This window comes from Talpa occidentalis, unplaced genomic scaffold, assembly GCF_014898055.3.
Source record: "Talpa occidentalis isolate TD23 unplaced genomic scaffold, MPIMG_talOcc4v2.1 talOcc4.7, whole genome shotgun sequence".
Classification (NCBI taxonomy): Eukaryota; Metazoa; Chordata; class Mammalia; order Eulipotyphla; family Talpidae; genus Talpa; species Talpa occidentalis.
In genome coordinates, this window is record NW_023605083.1 from 94,827,395 (window position 1) to 94,855,130 (window position 27,736).

The window sequence follows — 27,736 nt, forward strand, 5'->3', positions numbered from 1 at the left end:
ATATGAGGAAAAAGAAGAAAGAGATTAGAGTGGAAATCTGCTCTGAGCACCTTCAGACATCCAGGGAGACCTCTGTTCACCAAACCCAGAGATACGTCACTTTCTAAAAAATTTCATTAGTGAAACCTGGGGTGTGGGACATGGAGGAAAGGAGTTTGCTATGTTATGATAAAATAAAACAAAATAAAACCCTAAGCCTGAGAAACAGAACAATACTATGTTTCCCTACTTTGTTTTTTCATAAGAATATACCTCACTGTTATAAGAGCAATAAGAACAAATAATAATTCCGAAAATTAGAGATTTTTATTAAAAGACTTTCTCTGAAAATTGCTACATTCCAAAAAGGATGATGCATTTTGGCTTGCCAAATATAATACAAAAAATCTATTCATTGTGATCTGAAAATTAAATTTAATCGGGAATCCTGTATTTTAGTTTGTTAAATTTGGCAACCTTAGGAACTTTGCTAACAATTGTCTTAACCAATTAAAGTGTACTTAGGGCCTCCCCGGTGGCGCAGCGGTTGAGCGCTGGGTTGCGAAGCTGCCCGCGGCCTCTGCAGCACCGGTTCGATACCCGGCTGCTCCCCGGCCACCGCAGGAGGGTCCCACATGGCGCGCAGACCTCTCCTGCCGCCCACTCCTCCCCTCAGCAGTGTACTTCGGTCCTTCTGCCTGCTCTGCTCCCCGCTCTAGTTCTGGTGAATTCTCTCACCCTCCCGCGCTTCTGACTGTACCCAGTGCATGTATAAACAAAAACAAACAAACAAACAAATAAAGAAAGAAAGAAAACATGCCTCAAAAAAAAAATAAAAAAAAAATAAATAAAGTGTACTTAGACGAAGTATTGTTTATTAATGTAATTAGCTTACTTTCCTTTTAATGGCTAGTTTGGTTGCCCAGAAAAAATAAGATTTTAACTTGGGAGTGGAAGGAAAGTAGGTGGTAATGATGGTATAGTCCCATTGCTGGGACTATTGCTACAGTGGCTCTCAAGATGGCATGAACTGGCACTGTGGATGAGAAAGAAGGAATTTTAGGAAGTAGGAAAGTGGGAACAGAAGTAGGTAAAATGGTGCCACTTGGCTCACCTTAACATTTCATCTAGAATGTTTAGGGAAAAAATATTGCAAGAATAGGGTAGCTCTCTTTGTGTATAAAAACTAAGTTATGCCAAGGTTTATTTTAGAAAATTAAAATAAATCCTTGGTATAATGAGTTCAGGTACAACAAAGGTTAGTAAGAAAGAGCATAAGTGTGTTTAGCTTTCAGAAAACCATGTTTTTCTTATATCTGTGTGTTGTCTCTTCAGGAATTTGAAAATGACATCTCTGAATTTAACCGGAGGGTAGAGGATTTTGACAGAAGACTGGGGACTATCTTTATTCAAGCTTTTGATGATGCACCTGGATTGGAGCATGCTTTTAAGGTTTGTAGGGTGGGAAGCACCTCTTTGCTTGACCTTTTGCTTCCATCCTCATCAGAGGAGGGAAGGGGAACTCTTCCAACTATTTCCTCCCTGTGGATATCAGTTCTCATTAGTCCACTAGAGGGTTATTGTGGTATTCTAGGGTAAAGGAGTGTGCAGAACTGGGTTCATCTTGTTGATTACCAATACTTTTCTTAAAACATAGCAATGTAATTATGCTTTTCAATAGAGTTTTTTCTCAAATGCTCTCTTTTGGGCCATATCAGTATGGTACCCATTAAAAGTGAGAATGACTACTGTGGTCACCATCCTCAAATCATAACTCTGCAATGCTTTGGCTATTTAATCTCTGCTGTCATGTTGATTCAAACTGGAGCAAACCATCTACCAGGCAATTGGCTATAGGATTCAGGTACAAGTAACTAGAATAAGGAGATTTCTATTTTTGCCATATGGTATATAGAGCAGATAATAAAAGGAAGATGGAAGACAAGATTTTGGATGATGAGTAGAAAAATGGAGAGACAACTGAGAGTTCTCTGAGTTTTGAGATATGAAGACTTAATAGAGTATGGTTGATCTTCTATACCTAAAGGAACTTAATTTATAAAACATTAAGGAGTTAAGACTAGACTAATCAGTGTAAGGAGGTAGATTTTGGCTTAATAGAGGGGAAAAAGTCTGTCAGCACTATTTAAAGTTTGAAGTAGTTAAGTTTCCAGTCACTGAAAATGCCCCAGTATGTACTGGAAAACATATGAGGAGCCTCAGCTTATAATGGGTGACTCCATAGTAGTCTAAATTGGTAGGCTTCATCAACCATCTTACATTGATAGATAAATGAAAAACCAGGAAACAAGAGTTATAAAACTTTGGAAAGATTGTATCTGTGACATTTTTCCTTTTCTTTTTCCACCTTCTCTGTAGTTGCTAGACATAGCAGGAAATCTCCTTGAAAGACCACTGGTAGCACAGGATGCATCTGATAAATATTTAATGCTCATCCAAATGTTCAATGAAGACCTGGACGCGGTGAGGACACTCTACAGTCAGCATGTCCAGGAGGAGGCAGAACTTGGTAGGCTTGTTTCCAGCTCATTTGGATAGGAGAATTCCATTATTGGGAAGGGTGCTACTTACTCTTGTATTTGTTAAATGCCCAGTATGGATCTATGACATTCTCTAAGAAAAGCAAGCACAACTTCAGTGCTTGAAATTCCAGACCAGCTTGGGTGATTATGAAGTTCTCTGAACTGTGTAGAGGATTTCTGAACAGTATTTTCCTAAGTCTGGGCTGAAATTGGCAGGCTGACCTAGAGCCATGAAGTCTTGACTGCGTCTGTTCAATTAAATCCTTAACATAATGTTTGCGTTGACTCCCGATCAATGTTGCCACACTGAGTAATCTTCATTCAACATACCTCAATTCTGCAATAGATTTCTACATGCTTGAGAAAATTTTCTCATCCCTTCCAATGCCATAGCAACCATGCTTCTACAGGGAGAAACCAAAAGGTGCCTGACAAAGGGAGGTACTACACCAATGTGTGATGCCTCTATTTTTTTTTTTTTTTTGGCAATTCTGCCTTATTTAAAAATCAGGCACAAGTGCATTCAGCTTACAAATATTTCTTGAGTCCTTGCTATATGCAGGGAAGTTGTGTAGACACTGTATGCAGTGGCAGGCCAGGCTGAGGAATAGAACAATTAAAACTAAAAGGTTGTTCTTCAAGGAACATGTCAGGTATGTGCAGAGTTAACAGTAAAACATAGCAAAATATCCATAGTGCTTGACTTGAGTTATAAAGAATGGAGACAAAACAAGATGAATGACAACTGGAAAATTCAAGGGAGAGTTTATGGAGAAAGTGGCTTTGGACAGAGTTCCCAAAGGTGGGTGGATTGATTGACAGCAGTTAAGAAAGACAAAGATCTCCAAAGCAAAGACAAGAGAATCTGAGACAGATTGACCTGCCAATAGTCCAACAAGGTGTTAGAGGGTGATCAGACCATGGACCTTGGGGTCAAGGAGTGAAGTCTGAGTGCCACATTCAGGAATCTGAAAGTCCTTATTCAAGCAATGGGAAATTTTACCAGGTTTTAAAGTAACAGAGTGCTGGGACCAGTTTTTCTGTATGGGTTTCATAGTGAGGTCATTAAAAATTGCTTCCACTTGGGAAATCATCCCCAGAAAAGCTGTAGGCCTCATTTTTATTTGGACTAACTTCATGACTCCACACAGTCAGATGCAGGTTTAAAAGATCAAATGTCATCAAAAACCACATTCGTTTTCTATTGTTACATAACAAATTATCACAAACTTGCTTAGTGGCTTAAAGCAACATTAGCTTTCAGTTCTGTAGGTCAGGAACCTGGTGTGGTGTGCCCAGCTTTCAAACTCAGAGTGGCACCACCAGGCTAAGCTCAAATTGTCAGCTGGCCTATAGTCTCATCTGGAGTCTCTGGGGAATAATCCACTTCCAAGTTCATGTTTGTTGGTAGGATCATTTCCTTGTAGTTGCAAGATTGGGTTTTCCATTTGCTTGTTTGCCAGCCAGGATGGGGGTGGGGTGGACAGCATTCTCAGGGACTCGAAGCTGCTCCCATCCATGCCATGTAGCCACCTCCATTCAAAGCAGTAGTGGACACTGAATACTCCTCATGCTTTAAATCCTCTATTTTCCCTTCTGCCATCAGCCAATGGAAACTCTATTCTTTTAAAGGGGTCACTTTATTAAGTCAGGATCACCTATATACTGTAATATCATCACAGGAGTGATAGCTATTAATATTCAAAGCTTCCACCCATACTTAAAGAGGAGCAGAATATGCAAGTCTCACTGGGTATCATCTCAGAATTTTGCCTACCATGGAGGTCAAGCAGAAAATGATAGCAGTGGCCTGGGGCTCAGTATAAGATCAGGGAATGTTGGTGTTTATGGTAAACTAAAGGAAGCGACAACTATTCAGCTCTAGTTTTAAGTTAAAAATGATGGTTGGTTGTTGCCAAATCTTCTGGTTTTACCAGAAAAACTAGAAACTAGGATTTTTTTTATAAATGAAATCCCAAAATTAGTACATTTTGAGACCTAATTATAAGCAAACAAACCCTAAAATTTCTTTTGACTGAAGTAAAGGCTGTACTAACTCTGGACAAATGCTTTATAACCCACATGGCATGTCTCATTCATAGTCTTACTGAATTCTCACAGAAATCCTGGAGGTGTTAAGCAGGGAAGATATTCCCATTTTATCGATGAAAAAACTCAGGCCCAGAGAGATTAAGTGGTCTTTCTCAACCCTCCCTATACAATTATAATCATCTTGAAAATTTAAAAGCACAGATAACTGCCCACCACCCTCCCTAGGCTTATTAAATGAGAATGGCTAGGACGGTACCCAGCCATCAGTATTTTCTGAAGAATACAAAGTGATGCTGATCAACAGCCAGGTTGAAAGTCACGGGTGCAAAATCATAATGCCAGTGAGTGGCAGAACTGGGCTGGGAACCCACATCCTTTGACCCTGTTTATTCTCTCTAGGGTCACTCTTCCTTGCACACTAGCTGAATGCAGTGATCTTCCACAAACTCCCCATCTCAGTGCAAGCACAGGGAGATTGTAGCATGTGGAGGTAGATGAGACAAAATGTGGGTTAAGTAGCAGAGGTGGTCCTGCGGCTGAGCAGGACTGGAGGCTGGAGCTTTGCTTCAGTGTGGACATGCTGTGTCCCCAGGGTTCTCTCCAGTGCACAAGAACATGCCCACTGTGGCTGGAGGTCTTCGCTGGGCACAGGAGCTGAGGCAGCGCATCCAGGGTCCCTTCAGCAACTTCAGACGCATCACACATCCGTGAGTATCCTATTTATTCCTGAAAAACACGTTCATTTTTGCCTTCTGTTCCTTCTGTGGAATCTAAGTGTTGTAGAAATGCAACTCATTTGAGGCATGAAAGTCATTTCTTATCATTTCCAGAACTGATCAGTATCTTAGTCCTTTCAGGTTGCTAAAACAGAATCCCATAGACTGGGTAGCTTATATACATCGAAAATATATTCCTCATAGTTATGGAGGCTAGAAACCCAAAATCAAATTGCAGGCAGATTTAATGGTTGGTGAGCAAGGCCTGCTTTCTGACTTGCACATAGACCTCTTTACTGTGCCTTCATATGGCAGAAGAGAGGAGAAAGCTTCATCTGTTCTAGGCTGAGTGAACTCTTTATTTTTTTATTACTGTTTTTATTTTTTATATTTTATTTTATATATTTTTACATCATTTTTCATTTTTGTACAATGTATGCACTTTCCCCTTGGTTATATTGCCCATATAATTCCCACCCCCCCCCCTTATTTTGACCCTAATCTCCCCCCCACCCCAGTAGTGTGTCTCTGGTTTATACTTGCTTATTGATTTTGATTTTACTTTATTATACTTAGTATTTTTCCTGGTCCCTTATTTAGGTTTGCTAAATTCCTGCTATGAGTGAGACCATCCAGTATTTTTCTTTTTCTTTCTGGCTTATTTCATTGAGCATGATCCCTTCCAGCTCCATCCATGTTGCTGCAAATTGCATGAGTTTATCTTTTTTTGATTGCTGAGTAATATTCCATGGTGTATATGTACCACATCTTCTTGATCCAGTCATGTATTTTATTCTCCAGATAAAGAAACTGAGGCAAACAGAAGTGAGGTGATGTGCCTGAAATCCTAGAGAGAGTTGATGAAAGAGCTGAAACAGTGTCTGTTTCCCAGGGTTCCTAGCCTAGCGCTCTGCCTGGGGATCCTGCAGCTATGGGAAGCTGGACCAGAAACACAGCTGAGCCCTTATCTTCTCCAGCATACCCCAAAGTGGGAGAAAATATGTGAAATGGGAGAGGAGGGGAAGCAGGGCTGCTTCTAGGAACATGGGCTGCTTTAGTAGCTGCCATAGTTCTGGTTCCCTGGGTGCAGACTCAAGTGCAAGAATTTATAGGCATGCTTTGGGAACATCACTGTGAGGAGGTGGTAGTAGGAGGATGGAATGGGACAGAGGAAGAAGTTGAACTGCAATACATTTGAAGGAGACCTCAGCACATCCTATGGGGAAACTCTGGCCCATCAGGATTGTCCTGCCTTTGTACCCCCATCAGCTAGTTTATGGAAGTGAGCATTCTAGGAGAAAGGTGTGACCTTGGGGGAGCAGGTTTTCTTTGGCTGAGGCTGTTCCTGAAGGAAGAAGCAACTGCTTCACCAGCAGCCAACACTCTTCTCCCAATAGAGGTGGGGGTTGGGGGGTGGTCAGAGTGCCTGGTACCAAGAGGGGAGCTGAATAGCACCTTACAGTGTCCTCTGCAGTTCCCATGAAAAATCCTATTTGTTTTAAAAAATGAATTTGTACTGTACTCTGTAAAATATATGTATTGGTTATTAAAGGTGTTTTCTACTCCTCACCATGAAGTGAAGTAGAATCTGCAGGGAATTTCACAGCACTTATTCCCATGACTTCAGCTAGGCGACTGCCATAGGTCCCAGTGAGAAAATCTCTCTTCTCCTGTCTCATTCTTTTCCAGACACAAAACTGAGGTGGGTCCTGGGGTGATGAAATTAGCAGAACTCACAGTTTGTGAGGGGAGGGCTGGGCACAGGCCCTCCCACCTAATCTGAAGCCCTTTTCTCTGCTGGCTGCCTGGCACCTCAGCCAGGGCAGCTCATTCACCACAAAAGGAATCTAAGGGACTGGGGGAAACTCCAGCAAGCCCAGTGCTTTTCCTACAGGCATGAGGGCTTATCCTGAAAGCTCAGGGTATCTTGTGAAGAAACCCTATGTTGTTTTAAAGAACAAATGAATTTTAAAGAATTTTTGGAATAAGCTGCCTATTTTGTGGCAGAACAAACCAAAACAGACCCTCCAACACAGTTGCTGTGAGGTTTCTGATCACAGATACTTCAGCAACTTTCCCAGGAGATATACCCTTCTTTATTTTTTAAAATACTTTATTTTTTTTTATTTTTGTGTAGATGAACTGGGGTGTAGGCCAGAGGTGGGGAGGGAGGGTGAGAGGACTCACCAGAGACAGAGTGGGAAGCAGGACAGGCAGAGGTAGGGAAATACACTGCTTAGGGGAGCAGTGGAAGAGATGTGAGAGGTCTGCAACACCATGTGGTTCAGCGCCCTGGCTGGGATCGAAACTGAGGCCATCGTGGTGACAGGGCTGAAATTTAACCCCTAGCCTCCAGGGAGGCCCTATACTCTTGAATTCATATTACAAAGGAGTGTCAAAACCAGGGGAGAAGTTATGGGTACTGGGACCTCAGGCCAGACTGTGTTCATGTCCTCTGTGGTCCTCAACATTCCCATGGAAGTCTGTGTGTGTGTGTGTGTGTTTGTGTGTGAACATTACTATACACACACACATACATATATATATATATATATATATAATGTTATATTTATAGAGAGAATATTGACAGGTTTTTTTTAAATACAGAAAATACCACCTACAATTGTTTTCATGTCTCAATTTCCTTTTTATTCCCATAGTTGGAGGACTTCATTTACCTGTGCATGACTGACTCAGCCAGAGTAGGGTGGCAGGGAAAGTCTCTGCAGCCCTGTCACCTGTGGGGCTACCTGTATATCAGGAAGTTCAGACGCCCTCTAGTGGTCACCTAGAAGATGTTTCAGAAGAAAAGCACCTGCTCATTTAGGGGCTTTTGAAAACTAGTCCGGAAACTCTTCAGTCTCTTCTTCTTTATAGGTGTCAGTTTGTCACTCAGATCCTTGTTTTGGCTTCTTCTAATTTAGTGTAATTTTTCCTCTTTTTTGTATGGCTAGTTGCATGGAATCTGCTGAAGGAAAGCGAATGATACAAAAATATGAAGATACGGTCTCATTGCTGGAAAAGTAAGCAGCTCTTGGGATTGTAATGTTCTGAAAATTGCATAGCCCCCACCATGCCTTTTGCAGTTCTGAGCTTGTGCATATTCCTCAGTGACTTTGAAATGTCACTCAGTGTTTCAGGTTATAACTACAATATTTGTGAGTACAGCGTTTCTGGGCTGCAAACACTGGGTCTCTGGGGGAATGCAGCTCTATTCTAGAATCCAGACACTTTTCCAGTGTAGTTTTGTTGGGAGCATGAACTTGGCAGAGCTAAGAGAAGTGAGGTACTCCTGTGGCACTCTGAGATCAGTGTCGTGGAAAATCACACCAGCTGCTCACTAAGCAGAAAGCAACAGTTCATGCTTTGCAAAGAGAAAAGTAGTTTTAAAAATACCTCCCAATTCCTTTCATGGAGAAAGCATAAGAATAAATTTTACATGTGTTCATACTTATTTCTGCTTTAAAGCTGCAGGAATCTTTTGGGGCTAGGTTTAATGCCCACACTGTTGTCAGATCTGATGTCACCACATCCCCCCAGGTGGGAAGCCTCTCAGTGCCTCCCATCATCTCAACGTGGTATTATAGTCATTCCTGACATTGCCTTTGCCTCCTCTCCAGCCTTGATCCTTACCCCTTCCTGCCTCTGGTGCGCTGTCTAATTCTCACTCCCAGAACACAGTCTGCTCTTTCTCATCTTTACCCTTTGTCAAAGCTGTTGTTTCTGCCACAAATGCCCCCTCATACCTCATTGTCCAAACTCTACTCATCATCTGAGTCTTAGTGAAGCATCACTTTCACCCTTTTTCCATGACATATTCCCTGGCATTCTCCTTGTCACCCCCTCCCACCCCCACCAAATTGTAGCAAATAGCACATAAAATGTAAAATAACACTCAATATAATAAAAACAGGACTTATATGATAAAAACATACTCTATAGAAAGACATTCCAGGGATGGGACCCTTCTTGCTGCTCAGGGTGCAGGCTGCCTCTGGAATGATAGCTGTAAAACAAACACTGAACACTATTTTTGCTTTTTGTCTCTTGTCCTAAAAATCCTCCTCTGACTTCTTTTGACTGGCAAAAACAGGTATTAATGTAGGTCTCTCATTGAAAGTGAAGTAACATAAGGTGAACTTTCAAAAAGCAGAGGGTACTATATATAGAGATGTATGTTATATGTGCTATTATATATATTCAGTTGATATATATTTTATACTTTTATTTATATAATTATGTATCTGGTTTACATATATATCTTCAGTCTATCATTGACAGACATTGGGAGTTGGAGGGTATCTATGAGGTGGTCATTGTCTCTGATCCTTGCAGGTATGAGACAAGACTTTATGAAAACTGGTGTCAGACTGTATCAGAGAAGTCACAGTACAACCTTTCTAGGTCGCTTCTGAAACGCGACCCAGAGACAAAGCAGATCACTGTCAACTTTAACCCACAGGTAAGTCAGGTTGACATCACTTCCTTTTAAGTCCCTGAAGAATTTTATTAAACTCTTGATCACAAAAGCAAAGAGACTTTTTATAAGAATATGTAAAAGCTCCCTGGGTTTTCTTTTTAAGAAGAACCTGTACTGCTATGTTTTCTTCAGTTGTCCATGATTGTCATATTCTTCTCCAGGGTCAGGTAATATATTTGCTTTGATTTTTCAAGACAGAAAATATTGTAAAATATCACTGATCATTTATTATCAAAGAGCCAATTCAGCCTGCACTGAATACACACTGCATGTGAAGGCCATTGACTAGACATGGGAGGGCCAACCAAGTGTAATACCTGGTTCTTGCTCTCAAGGAACCCATAAGCCACTTGGGAGCCAGAACTTCAACGTGCAAAAAAAAAAATTCTATCTTCAGAATTTAGGATATAATAAATCTCAAAGGAGAAGCTTTGGAAATAAGACTTTAGAGTAGAGATTGTCAACAGACATGACTTTGTCCTTCTGGAGATATTTTTGGTTGTCAAACATGGAGGGAGTGGTAATAGCAAATAATAGACAGATACCAGGTTTGCTGAGCTCCTATATGCACTGAACAACTCACCACAACAAAGAGATTTTTTGTCCAAAAATATCAGTAGTGCTGAGATGGTAGGATATAGAAACAATTCAAATGCCCCAAAATTGATGATGGATCAAGAAGATGTGGTATATATACAGAATAGAATATTATTCAGCAGTCAAAAAAGATAAACTCATGCTATTCACAGCAACTTGGATGGAGCTGGAAGGGATTATGTTCAGTAAAAAAAGTCAGAAGGAAAAAGAAAATTATCAGATAGTTTTACTTAAAGGAGGACTATAGGAGAAACAAAGGATCAGGAAAATTATAATAATAATACATAAATAAAAAACATTAGGGCCTCCCCGGTGGCGCAGCGGTTGAGCGCTGGGTTGCGAAGCTGCCGGCGACCTCTGCGGCACCGGTTCGATCCCCAGCTGCTCCCCGGCCACCAGAGGAGGGTCCCACATGGCGCGCAGACCTCTCCTGCCGCCCGCTGCTCCCCTCAGCAGTGTCCTTTGGTCCTTCTGCCTGCTCTGCTCCCCGCTCTGGCTCTGGTGAATTCTCTCACCCTCCCGCGCTTCTGACTGTACCCAGTGCATGTATAAACAAAACAAACAAACAAACAAATAAATAAATAAAAACATGCCTCTATAAATAAAAAAAAAAAATTAAAAAAAAAAAAAAAAAAACATTAGCAGGCAACTATAAATCAGAGACATTCTGCAGGGGAGGGGAGGGAGAGGGATCAAACCAGGGGTGGGAAGACCACAGGAAACTATGGTGATGGTGTATGGGTGAATTGGTGGTGGGAATTTTATGGGACTACACCTGAGAGGAGAAAGCAAATATTGTATAAAAATGAACAATGATGTAAAATCTATATAAAATAAATTAATTTAAAAAATCTTAGTGCTGAAGAAAAGGATAACTCCAAATTAGAGCATATCAGGAAATGCATCATTAGGCTAAAAAATATATTGACCACATTGAGCTAAGAGCTCAACCTATTTCTGTCTTGATAACATGTTCTCCAGGAATGCAGCACAGAAAGAACTGAACACGAAGCTGATAACATATTATTGTCTTCTGAGAAAACTGTAGTTTGAATAGAACTTCCATTTTGACTAGAATAAAAACCAACAAAGGGAGTTAAAGAATCCATTTCTGCACTTTGGCAAGACATGAGCCTGTCATTTAGCTCATTTAGCTCCTTGGAGTAATTTTATCAGCATTTGCTGCAAGCAGTATTGAATATTAAATGTTCAAAGAGATGAGCATCTGGATTACCAACTTGGCCAGTCTAGATGTTACCATTTCAGTATTTCAGTCCTCAGTTTTAGGCAGTCTTGAAGGTGAACCTCTACACTCCAAGGGTGAGGTCTCAATTTCCCAATGTGTAGCACATAGTAGACGCTTCACCAGTGTTTGTAAGTCAAAGAAGGGGAAGGAGAGAGGAAAGGAGTGAAAATAGAAAAAGAGAGAGGAGATAGGTACCTGAATTATAATATGTGTTGAGAGGAGACAACTACAAGAGGGCAAAGAAGAGTTGCCTTCTTGACTTTCGAGCTTCAAGGTGTGTAGCAAATGTTACATGGAGCCGGAATAAGAAATGCATGGGAGGAAAAATATATATGTATATTTATGTAAATTATTTATTTATTGTAATTTATTTTAAGTGACATTATCGGGCATGTAAATTATTTTCTGGTTTTATACCTCTGCACCTCTTTAATCCTCAGGTGTACCTTTTTATTTTTAACATTTTAACAGCTCTGAAAATGGCATATTTTTATAGTTTAAAGAAACACATTTTTCCTTCTTCCTTAGTTTTTTCCCCATCTTACAACTGGATAAAATATAGCATAAACAATGCCACAGTAAAGATCTTTAGTGATTATAGTATCCATTCTTGATTATTATTTGGAATAAATGCCTAAAAATGGAATTAGTGGACTAAAGTCTTTTGTAATTTGAGACTTTGCGTGCATGTAATCTACCCATTCTTCAGAGAATGGAGCTCAGTCATTCTCCAGGAGTAAGATATCATTCAGTCCTTCAAATCCTTTTCAACTTGTTGAACTAAAAAATATTTCATTTGCATTTACTCTACTATTACTAAAGTAGAACATTTTTCACATGCTCATTGACAATTTGTATTTTTACTATGAACTGCTTGTACATTTCCTGTGCCCATTTTCTGATGGGAGTCCCCTATTTCCTGTGAACTTGCTAGAATATTTGGGAAATATTTGTCAACTATTAAGAAATAAGCTACAAATTTTTTTTACCAGATTAAGTGTGTCATTTTATTATATGTATACTTTATGTACACATTATATGCAAGATAAATTTTATCTTTTATTTGTGGTTGCTTGGAATGACCATCTCTATCTCAATATGATATAAATAGTCCCACATTTTCTTTTAAATTTTGTTGCATTTTTTACATTAATTTTTTTTAATATCTACAGTTCATTTCCCTATCAAATGGTTAGCATTTATCTTAATCCTGAGTGGGGTTGACTGGGCAACAATGAACTGGTACAAAGCCATTAGAGGAAGATGTCAGGGGAGTTTTAATCCGGAGAAGAGGCATGGGTAAAGATGGGAGGAGAAATTGTGACTTGGTATCTGTTTTCTCATCCACCCTATACACATTAGTCCTTACAGTTTCAAATATAAACATAATAAACGAGAGGGGATGAGGGGAGCACTTAGAACCCTCTTGGAGTCCTCTGTTGTTTCACTGGGCCATATCTGCTTGACTTTTCATTTCTGCGGTTGCCTCTAAACTTAGGGGCCCACAAAGTTTCGAAGAGGCTTGAGTGATTTCCATTTCCTCACTACCTAGTATGTTAAAACAAAAAGCAATACAAGCACAGGCTTACAGAGATTATGAGATATTTAAAATAATTTTGTTTGGTAATTAAAGTTGCATGATGAGCATCTCCTCTCAATCTTTCCAGTGTCTCCTTGACTATGTGAAGCCAAGTCTACTTGAATTCATTTGGAGGAAATTTGACCATACATAGAGGTCCAAAGTTGAAACTGATCATGCATGTGGGTGGCCCAGGCCAGGTCACCACCCTTCACTGGGAACTGGCTTCATCAGCCACATACTCCAAAGGATCAAGGCAGAGCCCTTCCCTGCTATCACCGGTGTTTCTTCTCTCGGTTTTCTCTCTTCCTGCTCTTTGTGATTTACAGATTCAGTAAACATTATTGTGTTCTGAGTCATATACCTTTTGCCTAACATTCAATTTCCCTTCCTGGTGAATAGATTTAAGGAACTGGTGGGAGCAGAAGTTAAGAAGGAACCCAGAAGACCCCTGGGTTCCATTCCTCCATCCACATTGCAGCTATTTACTGCCACTAGGCTATAGCCTCCTATGTTGACTCTTTTCTCCAGTTGATTTCAGTGTTGAAAGAAATGAGTTATCTTGAACCCAGGCAGATGAAGCACATCCCTGAAACAGCAGCAGCCATGTTCTCCTCCAGGGAATTCTATCGGCAGCTTGTGGCTAATTTGGAATTGATGGCAAATTGGTACAACAAGATTATGAAAACTCTGCTGGAGGTGGAATTTCCATTAGTGGAGGAAGAGCTGAAAAACATTGATTTCTGCCTGAGAGCAGCAGAGGAGACTATGAACTGGAAAACAGAAGGTAACAGGAAGACGGGGGCAAAGGGTGGTAGCTAAGAGTCTAAATAAAGTAAGTAGAACCTCAAATTACTCCCCTGTAATCTCAATTGGGTTTGAAATACAAGCCTACCTTCTCCTTAGACATATATCTAAAGTAGAGAAGCCAAGGAGGGCTGGTATTCTATCTGCATTCTCTTTGGATATAACCGGTAGATTTAGAAATATTTCTTGCCATGTACTTCAGGGGCTCAGGGACTGTATGACCTGTCACAGTCTCCAGCACATATTGGGCACTCTGCAAATGAGCCTTTTTCTATATTATCATTGTTACTTAATTTTCTCAACTAGACTGTGAACATCTTAAATGAGAGAGCTATGAGTTTCTCTGTACCAAGTTTTTTATATTTGGTAGGCAAGCCTTACCTCATTCTCTTCCCCCATAATCAGGGTTGTGGTAAGAAAATACTTTTTGCTATAATTAGGTAGGAAAATTCTCTCATGATAGTGAAGTAAACTATGCAGGAAAGACTAATAAAACCCATAATTTTAAATCCTTGTATTTTATAACAACTAGATCTTTAGTTATACCTCTATAAACTATTTCTATTATTTATATCTCTTTTGTGGAGCAGGCATTTGGGATTATGTCATTAAAATTACCAATGATATTCATGATCTCGAACAAAGAATTCAGAGAACTAAAGACAACGTGGAAGAGATTCAAAATATCATGACAACATGGGTGTCTCCAATATTTAAGAGAAAAGATGGAAAAAAGGAATGCCTTCTTTCCATGGAAGATCAGCATGATAGGATGGAAAAATACTACAATCTCATTAAAGAATCTGGTCTTAAGATCCATGCCCTTGTTCAGGTAATAACCAAACACTCAGACGCACATGCCATGAGTATAGGGAAAGCAGCAAGAAGTGTTTTTGGATACAAGAAGTGATTTGGAAATAAGAACAATCAATAGATGTTGCATCTTCTGCAATCAGGGATAGAAGTTTATACAGCTAGCAAAATAACTAAAGCTAATACCTAAGGGGAGTGAAAAGTCACATTCCAGTTTTAGTGTGTCAAAATTAATACTATCTAAATAATGACAACTCTTAGTTGTTACGTGGCTTAAGGTCTACACCACATCTTCATGGGATGGAAGGAGATGCCAAGGACAGAATCTAAATTATCTACTATATTAATGACCCCAACTTGCCCACACACACTAGTGTGTGGTTCTCCAGTATCATCCTCATAACCTAGCTTTACAGTGTCTGAAAGATAAAAGATTACCAGGGTAATCTTAACTGCATTTGATAAAGAGAATAAAAAATGAAGATCATTGCCCTTCATGCAGTAAGTCTCTCCTCTGCATCGTGATTAGGATAACCTCATGTCCTGTCATGAAAGACTGAACAATGGAGAAGAGCTATACAGACTACCAGCTCTGACCCTACTGAAGTAGTCATAGGACTCTTCTGACAGTCTGATCTCATGAACAAAGTCAATAACAAATCCCAGTTGTTATCTTTGGGTTATCTATGGGTTAAAGCACAATAAAATGATGAACCTTAAGCTCTAATGATGACCAGTAAAAGGGATAATTGCCATAATTGTGACTTTGAAAGATAGAGTCCCTCAACTTGATATATTTTTAACCTCTTCTGGCCATATGTCCAGTAATTCAGGAAACATAGTGTGGATTCCCAGACATAATTCTTTTAATCCACCTTTTGTCCAACTATCCATTTATTTACTCATCTATCCACCTAGTGTCTATCCATTAGCTATATTTCCAAAATTCTCCTAGGCACTATATTGAATATCAAGAAAATGCAAGATAGAGATCCTGCCTTTGAGTGGAAGAAAATCAAAGACAAACTCCAGAAAATACTTAAGATTTGAAAAGTTTGTATGTCTGTATGTAATATGTGCTGAATTAATTTTCATTTACTAGGCAATATAGGGTTTGAGTTTATTGCTCTACATATAAATATATGTGCACTGGACAACATGTTTTTTATTCCATTTTTTAATAATGTTCTATAAGATCAATTATTTCAAACTTGTTGATAGCATAGTTCAGATCTTCTATGACTATTTTTGGCTTTTATCTATTTGTTCTACCAATGACTGGATAAAATCTCCACCTATGATTTTGGATTTGCATATTTCTTTAGTTCTGTCAGATCATTTTTTTAATCAAATAATTGAAGCTCTGTTTGTGGGTGCAAGTACATCTATAATTATAATTTCCTGATAAATGAACAATTATATATTTATGAAAGTCCCTTTTTTTCTAATAATACTCCTTTATCTTGAAATCTGTTTTTGATGTAATATAACTTTTCTTTACAGACTCCTTCTTCCTACATTTTTGCATTATCCCTCTTTTCACACCCCTTTAGATTCAGCCTATTTCTTTGAATTCAAATTTGCTCCCTTATATATAGCATATGTAGAATCATACTTTTTAAAAATCTAGCAACTCTGCCTATTAATTGGAATGTTTAGAATATTTACATTTAGTGTAACTATTGATATCATTGGATTTAGCTTTTCTATTTTGCTGTTTGTTTTCTATTTTCCTCATATCTTTTTTGTTCTATTCCTCCCTTCCCACCTGTTTGGTGATATATTGTATATTTTTTAGTATTCTATTTAAATTTTTAATTGATATTTCACCTTTACTTTATTTGCATTACATTTTTAGTGAGTTGTTCTAGGTTTTAGATTTTTTTTTAAGATTTATTTACTTATTTATGTAAGAGCTGGGTACAGGCCAGAGGTGTCAGGGGTGAAAGGATTCACCAGAGACAGAGTGGAGAACAGAACAGGCAGATTGACTGAAGTACACTGCTGAGGGGAGCAGCGGGTGAGACAGGAGAGGTCTGCTGCACCATGTGGGGATCAAACTCTTCTGCAGTGGCTGCGGCTAGCTTCATAGGTTGCGCCTTAACCCCTTGCACCACCAAAAGGCCCTAGGTTTTAGATCTTGAACTAGTCACATTGTCCTTAATGTTATCTCATGGAATATAGGAACTCAGTAACAATATGATTCAATTCAATCACCTTTTAGCTTTCGCACTATTAGTATGTGTGTGAGCGTGTGTATGTATGTGTATAAAATAACCCCCAAAATAGAGTGTAATTTTTATTGCTGTAAAAATGTCATAAAAATACTTATAGTACATTACATCTACCCACATATTCACAAGATCCAGTGTTATTATTTCTTTCTACAGAACTGAGTTATCATCTACAGCCACTCTTCAGCCTGAAGAACTTCCTTTAGTATTTCTGTAGTTCAAGTCAGCTAATGACACATTCTCTCAGTTTTTCAATTTGTTTATATGAAAATGTCCTTATTTCACCTTAGGTTTTGAAGGATAGTTTCACTGGGTATATATTTCTGTGTAGACAGTTTTATTTTTCTTTCAGAAGTCATTTCATTGTCTTTTATTATGTTTCTGATGATTAGTCAGCCATAATTTGTGTCTTTGTTCTTCTATCTGTGATGTATTATTTATCTTAGGATGTTTTTAATAGATTCTTTCATAATCTCTGTATTTGTTTCCATTTGACTATCATGTGCCTAAGTGGGTTTTCTTTGTATTTATCCTGCTTGAAGTTTGTGACCTTCTTAATTCTGGTTTTCATGAAATTTAGGAATTTTTTAATTAAATTATGGCATTCTTGTGTCATAATTACAGTATCTGCTTTATTTTCTGAGTCTCCTTTTTAATACAACAGAAATTCCTTTTTCTCTTAGCTGAAATAGGAAAAAGGAACAGGTATTTTAATTATTATGGCAGCTCTTTTTCTGAATCTGTTCTTAGTGATTGTTTTCTCTCCTGGTAAATTTCACATTTTCTCATTTCTTTACTTGTCTAGTGATTTTTATTATGTTCTAGTCATGTGAAATGCCTCTTTATTACAATATGAGTGTTATTTTCTTTAGAGAGCTTGTGGCTTTGATTTGGCAGGCAATTAACTGAAAGCTAGGTCCGCTTGATCCTGTGGAAATTCCATTTTAAGCTTTGTTTGGGAGATTCTAAATAGGTCTTAGCTGCAATCCTAAAGCATAGTATTTCTGGAGTCTCACCTGAATTCCTAGGTTAACTGAAAGTTCCTTTCATTATTTATGATAGAAAATGACATCTTACAGCACTGTTTGACCTACATAATTTTCATTCAGTTTGGTGGCCTCCGTAAATCTTCTCTGCCAAACCTTACAGTCTTGCCATAAATATGTATGGCTTAATACTCAGTCAAAGATTCAAGAGGACTCAGTTGCCCCACACCTAAGGAAGGATGTTGTGATTAAGGTCCACTTCCCTATGCCATTATTTGAAAAGTGCCTCTAGGTAGAAAATCAACTGGATATGAATCTTTGGTTCCTTTCTCTTAAGAATCATATGCCTGCCCTTTCTTTTATCCACTTGCCCAAAACAACTGTTTCTTGCATTGTATCCAGTTCTATTATTGTCTGTATAAGAAGGGCAAAGTCAATTTCATTCCTCATTATGATAGTATCAGAAATGTAAGCTATTTCTTTATAGTTCACAGAAAATTCTAACATGTTTGCTTCTTAGACCATTAGATTTGAGGTAGATAAGTAAATGGTACAGAAAATTATATTGATGATAATGTGACAATAGAGAGGAATAAGATTATTAGACAAAGCAGTCATAAAAACTATTTTTTTTTAATTTAGAAATAGACAAACATATACTGCTTAATACCTGAGAGCAATTCTGTATTGTCATTGTATTATAATTTGCATGATGATGGGCTTTAATTAATTAATCATATCTTAAATCTACTTAGGAAGTGCTAATGCACTTAAAAGTTTTGTCACTTAAAGGTAAGATCATGTGATTTTTTTTAATCCAAGAGAAATTACAACACCGCAGTGTTTCCTAAAGGGATGTGAGCCACCTTGAAAATGTACTTCTGCAAAGTATTTATTACTTTCATCAACAAAAAGTCAACAATAGCAAGGTGACCACAGAACTGAGACATACAGCAAAGAAGGGGCTAGGAAGGGGGCCACAAAACAGGAGGAGAAGGAGAAACACAAGGGAATATGGTGATGGTTCATGGGTGATACAGTGGCAGGAGAACTATGAGTACTACAATGATACAATTATATAAGACAAAAATTTAATTAATAAAAAAGTATTTAGTGCTTTCTCTGAAGAGATAAGATAGAGGGTTACTATATTTTCCATACTATCAGATCACAACAGTATCATGTAAAAGAGAGAAGTGGGGAGACAGGGAAGGAGAGAGAAAGACAGAGAGAGAGAGAGAGAGAGAGAGAGAGAGAGAGAAGGATGAAGGATAAGAGCATGGACATTTGTTTTCTAAATCATTCAGATGAGAAAGGTTTATATTTAATATTAATAATCAATAACAAATCACTCCCACTCATTTCTAAGCATTGTCTAGGAAATGCTTCACTTGTTTGAGACCAAAATTTTTATAAGCCTTGAATCATAATGTCCTTTACCCTTAGTATTCCCTCCTCTTCTTTCCTAACTTCTGCTGAGGCAGCTTCTTCCATACTATGACTGTCAGCATTTATGAAGCATACACTATATTCATCAATAGTCCTCTTGAGAAGGTAGCCTGACCCTGTCCTCCTTTCTCACAGTCAGGATGAGACAACATATTCCCTTCATGGATTAACTTTGTAGTCTTTTAATCAGTGGTCACACCCATTTGACAGAATGGATTTGATGCATGTGTAATAGCAAGTATTTCAAATTAATGCTTATTTCCTCCATGTGTTGCTTTTATTGCCGTCAATGAGCATTTCTTTAGTTCTTCCATGTTATTAAACATATTTCATATATGTTCTTCTTTATTTTGTAGGAAAACCTGTGTCTGTTTTCAGCAGACCCAGCCTCCAATATCTGGAAGACTTATGTTAATTACATTGATGATATGTTGCTGGATGGATTCTTTCTTGCCATTGAGTGCTCCCTCAAGTACCTCCTGGAAAATACTGGTAGTTACTGGCTTAGAGATGTGGAATAAATTATTACTGGAAAGATAACAGTAATATCATCTGCTAAATTATACTGAAGTACAATTGAGTGTTCTATGACTTTGCCCAAATGTTGTGGCCATATTCAATTTGTGAATTATATACAATAAGATAGCAAAAGTACTGACTTTGTAAATTGTTCTAAGAGATGGAACTTCCATATCTTTAAAACTCATGCTCTAAGATAATGAAGCCCATAGCAAAGCAAAAACATTAAAAACTAATTCAATCTAAATCAAGCTTCAGTGAGAGGAGTGACTAAGTTGGAGCAGTGAAATAATAGTTACTAATGATGACTTCATCTGGATTGACACGTGGGAATGGGAGGGGGACAGTCTGTGCTTCAAGCTTCATGTAATTCATCTCTGCAGTCTTTTGAGAATATGGGGAGGCTGTAAATAGCCAGGTTAAGTATAAGAAATACAAGTTTTCCTGTGTGAAAGAGTCAGATAAGAAGCTGGAGATATGGTTGCTGTCAGAAGGAGAAGTAATGTTAAGAAAGTAATGGGCAGTCTTTGAAACTGTTGAAAAAGACTGTTAAAGGCTTTATCATAGATAAACTGGCCTATGGTTTTGAACAGAGTCAAAAATATAATAGGGGCTAACTTTGGTTAGTAAGTGATGACATGGAAAAAAGACAGAAGGTTCAGGGCTAAAGTTGAATTAAATCTTCACAATCTGGTTGAATCTGAGATGATTTGAGCAAGGATTATATCAAAAAATTAGTCAAACTAGGGAAGCAGAAGTAAATATTTTGAAGACGAAGAATGAAGGTGAGATCAGAGTTGAAGACAATGATTTCAACCTAAGGAAAAAAAAAAAACAAATGGAGAATTAAAATAGGTAGGCCAGCATCAGCGCCCAGATAGGCAACACATTTAAGAGAGTGCATGCAGAATACAGAGAGGAAGGGCACAATACTGGATGGTAATTCAGACAGGCAAATTTCTGACAGTCTTGGTAGGAGGAGTAAGTAACTGAGATTAGAGACATGATCTCTGCTTGCAGGCAGGAAGGGTATCCTAAGTCAAGGAGATCTAGCAACAGGATACAGGGGTTCAGCATTGTCAACAAGGTGGGAGATCATCTTCTAGAACCTGGAGACAAGTAACCAGTGAAGTATGGAGCACAGGCACTGAGACTGAATAACTGCTTCTTAGGGAGCAGGCCCTATAGCATTTACCTTAGTGAACTGACTAAACCTCCTCTGATGTCAGTGGCTGAAGGGTTCTCATCCCTAGAAGCTCCAGGAAGATACCCAGCTGCACTTGAGGAGAGGCCCATCATGAGAGAGGGATCTTGACTTCAGTGTCTCCACCCTTGGCCAGTAGCTATCCAGCTCTCCGGATGTGGATTGTCTGATGTGTCACTTGTCCTCCTCTTGTGAAAAGGAGAAGATGGGAGCAATAGGATGAAGAGAAGGCACAGTAGTGTTTCTTCAAGATTGCCAATGTTACTTTCCCTACCTGGAAATGGGAGGAAAAGGGAACATATTTTTTTCACACTGTAGCAGCTCCCTAAGCTGAAAATCTATTGGCAAAATTTAAAAGGCACTGCTTCTCTAAAAGCAGGTAAAGGAGTCTGAAAAGCATAGCCTCTGAGAAGAAAAAAATCACTCTGACCCTTTGCAATAGCTCAGTGTGTCCACTTCATGTTCTCTGATCCACCCTTACCATTTTCACTTTCTTGTGCTGTCAAGTCAGTACAATTTCCATGGCTTGGGCTGGCCCCCAGTCATCTCTCAGAGTCCAAACTCTCTCCAGTTTAAGTGCAACCCACTCTATTTCACACCTGGCTGCAAAGTAGAACTGGGAAATGCTACATGCCCATTTATCACCATTTCTGTGAAGAAGGTGGATAATGGAGATTTCAATGAGTAGACTCTACCACCCATGGTATCCAAAGTGTCCATCACCTTCTTTAAAATGATTTACTTGTACCAAGGTTGTGTCACTTGTACCAAGGTTGTGGACTATATATTAATATACAGTCTGGCTTGTATACTAATGATGTTGGCATGGCATCTTGTATTGGCATTAGTTTCTCATGTCAGCCCACGGGGCACAAATGTCATATATTAAGGTAGTCTTGATAAGTCCTCTAAACCCTGTAAATTTTATGCAACCTGATGTATTAAATTATAAATATCTAATGCATATAGTAATATAGACTATATTGTGAGTATACAAAGCATTATATTATAGTTTTTTTTTTTAATTTCGTTATGGTAGTGTAGTTACTGTTCTATTGGTAAACTCTCATTCCCTTAAGATAAATATGTATTTTATGGGATACTCTTGAATCCAATAATGCAAATTTATCTTGTCTACAGTTTTGAAAGCAAGTCCCTATTTTCAGGATCCCAGGTTTTTTGTTAAGGTGAATGGCTAAGCTGTAGTAACAAAACTATCAATAATATGGCTTAAAGGACCAAGATGTCTATCCCCCAAGTACTAGTCCAATGTGAGTGCACCAGGATAGTGGGTAGGTTCCTTCCATCCTGTGGTTCCATTCTCTAAGGCCTTATCTTCATTTCTGTGGTTGAAACTCATGCAGGCACTAGTGGGAGGGGAGGGTGGAGAAAGATTGCATAAAAAAGGCTCATCTGCTGTCTCAGGTACTCAGCCCCAAGATGGCACCCATCCCTTCTTCCTACACTCCAACAGTGAGGGAATCATGTTTTCACACTGGCTGCAAAGTAGCGCTGGGAAATGCTGCATGCCCGTTAGTAACCATTTCTGTGAAGAAGGGGGATAATGGATTTCAATGAGTAGGCCCCACCACCCATGGTATCCAGACATAATAGCATCCTAAATATTGCTACAATCATCTGTACTAGTACTCATGTTTTTTTTTTCTTTAATATGACTCACTTTTTAAATTAAAAAATAATCACCAAAATTTTTTCTCAGTCAAAAAGATATATCAAATTAAGTGGTTATTGATAAAAGTTTAAGCATTTATCTTGTATTTGAAACATCTTGCTTCATGTTTTATTTTATTTTTTTTAAATAATAAATTTTATTTTTATATTCCCCCATACAATTGCAAACGCCCCATTCTGACCCCAATCCTACCCTCCCGCCCCCCACCCCCCAAAAACTGTCTCTGGTTCATAGTTTTTTGTTGATTTTGATTTTCACTTTCTTATATTCATTTTCCTGGTCCCTTATTTAAGTTTTCTAGATTCCTGCTATGAGTGAGACCATCCGGTATTTTTCTTTTTCTTTTTGGCTTATTTCGCTGAGCATGATCCCTTCCAGCGCCATCCATGTTGCTGCAAATTGCATGTGTTTATCTTTTTTGAATGCTGAGTAATATTCCATGGTGTATATGTACCACATCTTCTTGATCCAGTCATCTACTTTTGGGCATTTGGGTTGTTTCCAAAGCTTAGCTATTGTAAACAGTGCTGCTATAAACATAGGGGTGCAGGTGTTCTTTGGAATTGATGTTTCTGTGTCCTTTGGGTAAATACCTAGGAGTGGAATTGCTGGATCATATAGAAGCTCTATGTTTAGTAGGTCCAGAAATCTCCACACAGCTCTCCATAGTGGTTGGACCAGTTTGCACTCCCACCAACAGTGCAGAAGAGTTCCTTTTTCTCCACACCCTCGCCAACATTTGTTGTTGTTAGTTTTTTTTAATATGTGCCATTCTCGCTGGTGTGAGATGGTATCTCATGGTAGTTTTGATTTGCATTTCCCTGATTACAAGTGATGTTGAACATTTTTTCATATGTCTGTTGGCCATTTGCATTTCCTCTTCAGAGAAGTTTCTTTTTAGCTCTTCTGCCCATTTTTTGACTGGATTATTTTCTTTGTTGTTGCTGAGTCTCATCAGCTCTTTGCAGATTTTTGTGATCAGTCCTTTATCATTAGTGTTGGGTGCAAAAATGTTCTCCCAGTTGGTGGGGTTTCTCTTTGTTTTTGTTATTGTCTCTTTTGCTGTGCAGAAGCTCTTTAATTTGATGTAGTCCCAGCTGTTTATCTTTGCCTTCATTATCACTGCTTTGGGTGATGTATCTGTAAAGATGTCTTTGATGTGCAAATCCCGTAGTGTTTCGCCTATATTTCCTTCTATGTATTTTATGGTTTCAGGTCTTATGTCTAGTTCTTTAATCCATTTTGAGTTGATTTTTGTGTATGGTGTGAGGTAGTGGTCAAGCTTCATTCTTTTGCATGTAGTGACCCAGTTTACCCAGCACCATTTATTGAACAAACTTTCTTTGCTCCAATGCATAGTCTTTGCTCCTTTGTCAAAGATTAGTTGACCATAAATCTGTGGGTTTATTTCTGGATTTTCTATTCGATTCCATTGGTCTGTATGTCTGTTCTTTTTCCAATACCATGCAGTTTTGATGATTATGGCTTTGTAGTATAGTTTGAAGTCTGGGAGTGTGATGCCTCCATTTCCTTCTTTTTTTTTCAGTAGAGCTTTGGCTATTCGGGTTTTTGGTGATTCCATATGAATTTCATCAATAATTGTTCTATTTCTTTGAAGAATGCCATTGAGATTTTGATTGGAATAGCATTGAATCTGTATATTGCTTTTGGTAGGATGGCCATTTTAATAATGTTTATTCTTCCAATCCGTGAGCAGGGGATGATGTCTTTCCATTTCTTTGTGTCTTCTTCTATTTCTTTTAACAGTGTTTTATAGATTTCTTTGTATAGGTCCTTTACCTCTTTTGTTAGATTTATTCCCAAATATTTGATTTTTTTTGTTTCGATAATAAAAGGGATGGTTTTTTTGATTTCTTCTTCTTCAGATTTGTTGTTTGTGTATAGGAAGGCTACTGACTTTTGCGTGTTGATTTTGTATCCTGCCACTTTACTGAATTGATTGATGAGTTGAATTAGTTTTTCTGTGGAGATTTTGGGGTTCTCTAAGTATATTATCATATCATCTGCAAATAGTGATAGTTTGACTTCTTCTTTTCCTATTTGGATTCCTTGGATGTCTTTCTCTTGTCTTATTGCTCTGGCTAGGACTTCTTTTATTATATTGAAAAGCAGTGGTGAGAGTGGACATCCTTGTCTTGTTCCAGATCTTAATGGAATTGCTTTCAGCTTTTCACCATTGAGAATGATACTGGCTGTTGGCTTGTCATAGATGGCCTTTATGATGTTGAGGTATTTTCCTTGTATCCCAAGAATTTCAAGGGCTTTTATCATGAATGGGTGTTGCACTTTGTTGAAAGCTTTCTCAGCATCTATTGATATTATCATATGGTTTTTATATTTCTTTTTGTTGATGTGTTGCATAACGTTGATTGATTTTCGGATGTTAAACCATCCTTGTGTCCCTGGAATGAATCCTACTTGGTCGTGGTGAATTATCTTATGGATACATTGTTGGATTCTGATAGCTAAAATTTTATTGAGGATTTTTGCATCAGTGTTCATTAGGGAGATTGGCCTGTATTTTTCCTTTTTTGTGTTGTCCTTATTCGGTTTTGGTATTAGTGTAATATTGGCTTCATAGAACGTGTTTGGTATTGTCCCTTCCTTCTCAATTTTTTGGAAGAGTTTGTGAAGGATAGGCACTAATTCGTCTCTGAATGTTTGGTAGAATTCATTTGTAAATCCATCAGGTCCTGGGCTTTTGTTTTTGGGGAGGTTTTTGATTACCATTTCAATTTCACTAATTGTAATTGGCCTGTTTAGGTGTTCTATTTCTTCTTTATCTAGCTTTGGGTGATTGTAGAGTTGTAGGAATTTGTCCATCTCCTCTAGATTGTTGAACTTGTTTCCATATAACTGTTCATAGTAGTTACTGATTATTCTTTTGATTTCTGCTGTGTCCGTTGTGATTTCTCCTCTTTCATTTATGATCCTGTGTATTTGTGCTTTCTCCCTTTTTTCCTTTGTGAGCCTGGCTAGGGGTTTGTCTATTTTATTTATTTTTTCAAAGAACCAACTCTTGGTTTCATTGATCTTTTGGATTGTTTTTTTAGTTTCAATTTCATTTATTTCTGCTTTGGTTTTTATTATTTCTTTTCTTCTACTGGTTTTGGGGTTTTTTGTTGTTCTTTTTCTAGATCTTTGAGCTTCGAGATTAGGTTGTTTCTTTGCGTTCTTTCTTGTTTCTTGATGTGAGCTTCTATTGCTATATATTTTCCTCTTATTACTGCTTTTGCTGCATCCCATACATTTAGGATATTGGTGTCCTCCTTGTCATTCAATTCAAAGAATTTTTTAATTTCTTCTTTGATCTCCTCGTTAGTCCAGTGGTCTTCCAGTAGTGTGGTTTTTAATCTCCATGAGGTAGGATAGTTCCTTGCCTTCTTTTTATGATTTATTTCTAGTTTGATGCCTTCGTGGTCAGAAAAGATGGTTGGTATGATTTCAATCTTGGTGTATCTGTTGATATTTGTCTTGTGCCCCAGTATGTGATCGATCCTGGAGAATGATCCGTGTGCGCTTGAGAAAAATGTGTACTCCGATTTTTTTGGGTTTAGTGTTCTATAGATGTCTGTTAAGCCCAAATGCTCTAGGTCCTTATTTAGAGCTTTAGTTTCTTTACTTATTTTTTGTCTTGTTGATCTATCCATTGTTGATAGTTGTGTGTTGAAGTCTCCCACTACGTATGTGTTTTCTCTGATGTCTGTTTTCAGAGAGGACAACAGTTGTCTGATACATTTTGGTGCTCTTTCGTTTGGTGAGTATATGTTAATGAGTGTTATTTCTTCTTGAAGTATTGTCCCCTTGATCATAATGTAGTGACCATTGGGGTCTCTTTTTATTTTTTTGAGTTTGAAGTCTGTTTTATCTGATATAAGTATAGCTGTTCCTGCTTTCTTTTTTGGCCCATTTGCTTGTAGGATTGTTTTCCATCCTTTGACTTTGAGCCTATTTTTATCTTTTGTAGCTAAATGTGTTTCCTGGAGACAGCAAAAGGTTGGGTTTTGTTTCTTAATCCAGGCTGCAACTCTGTGTCTTTTTATTGAAGAGTTTAGTCCATTTACATTTAGAGTTAATATTGATATGTTAGCATCTGTATTTGCCATTGTGTTTGTCTTTCCTTTGATTTTATTTATTTATTCTTTTAATAACTTTTTTTTTTTTTGGTCTTCTTTCGTTGTTATTTGTCCCTCTGAGGTTCTGGCTTTAGGACTCCTTCTAGTATTTTTTGGAGTGGGGGTTTATTCGTAATGAAATTCCGGAGTTTCTCTTTGTCTGGGAAGGTCCATATTCTTTCTTCATGGAGGAAAGAGAGCTTTGCGGGATAGAGTATTCTTGGTTGGCATCTGTTTTCTTGGAGTCTGTTGACTATGTCCCTCCACTCTCTCCTTGCCCGTAGTGTTTCTTCAGAGAAGTCTGATGTCAGCCTGATTGATTTTCCTTTGAATGTTATCTGTTTCTTCCCTCTTGTCAGCTTCATTATTTTTTCCTTGTCCTGGATTCTTGGGAGCTTTACTATTATGTGTCTTGCTGTGTTTTTCCTTTCGTCGTGGAAGTTTGGTGTTCTTCTTGCTTCTTGTATATCAATTTTCAGCTCCTTCTTCGCATTTGGGAAGTTCTCTTCAATTATCTCCTGGAATATTTTCTCTGTTCCTACATCTCTCTCCTCTCCTTCTGGAATTCCTATAACTCTTATATTTCCTTTCCTCATGGAGTCAGATAGTTCCCGAAGTCTTTCTTTATTCTTTTTCCTTTGTACTTCTCTTTCCTTTTCTGTTTTGGTTCTTTTTATTTCTGTGTCTTCAAGAGTACTTATTC

General features: G+C 38.2%; 1 protein-coding gene across 1 annotated transcript in view; it reads left to right on the forward strand.

The window, feature by feature from the left end:
• Positions 1-27,736, forward strand: part of DNAH9 (dynein axonemal heavy chain 9) — a 321,611-nt gene that overhangs the window by 27,673 nt on the left and 266,202 nt on the right. The window contains exons 8-15 of the mRNA XM_037492667.2: positions 1,315-1,431; positions 2,359-2,509; positions 5,167-5,281; positions 8,245-8,313; positions 9,626-9,752; positions 13,724-13,979; positions 14,590-14,831; positions 19,838-19,973. Of these exons, the coding sequence (XP_037348564.1) occupies positions 1,315-1,431; positions 2,359-2,509; positions 5,167-5,281; positions 8,245-8,313; positions 9,626-9,752; positions 13,724-13,979; positions 14,590-14,831; positions 19,838-19,973 (1,213 nt within the window). The remainder of the gene's footprint in view (positions 1-1,314; positions 1,432-2,358; positions 2,510-5,166; positions 5,282-8,244; positions 8,314-9,625; positions 9,753-13,723; positions 13,980-14,589; positions 14,832-19,837; positions 19,974-27,736) is intronic.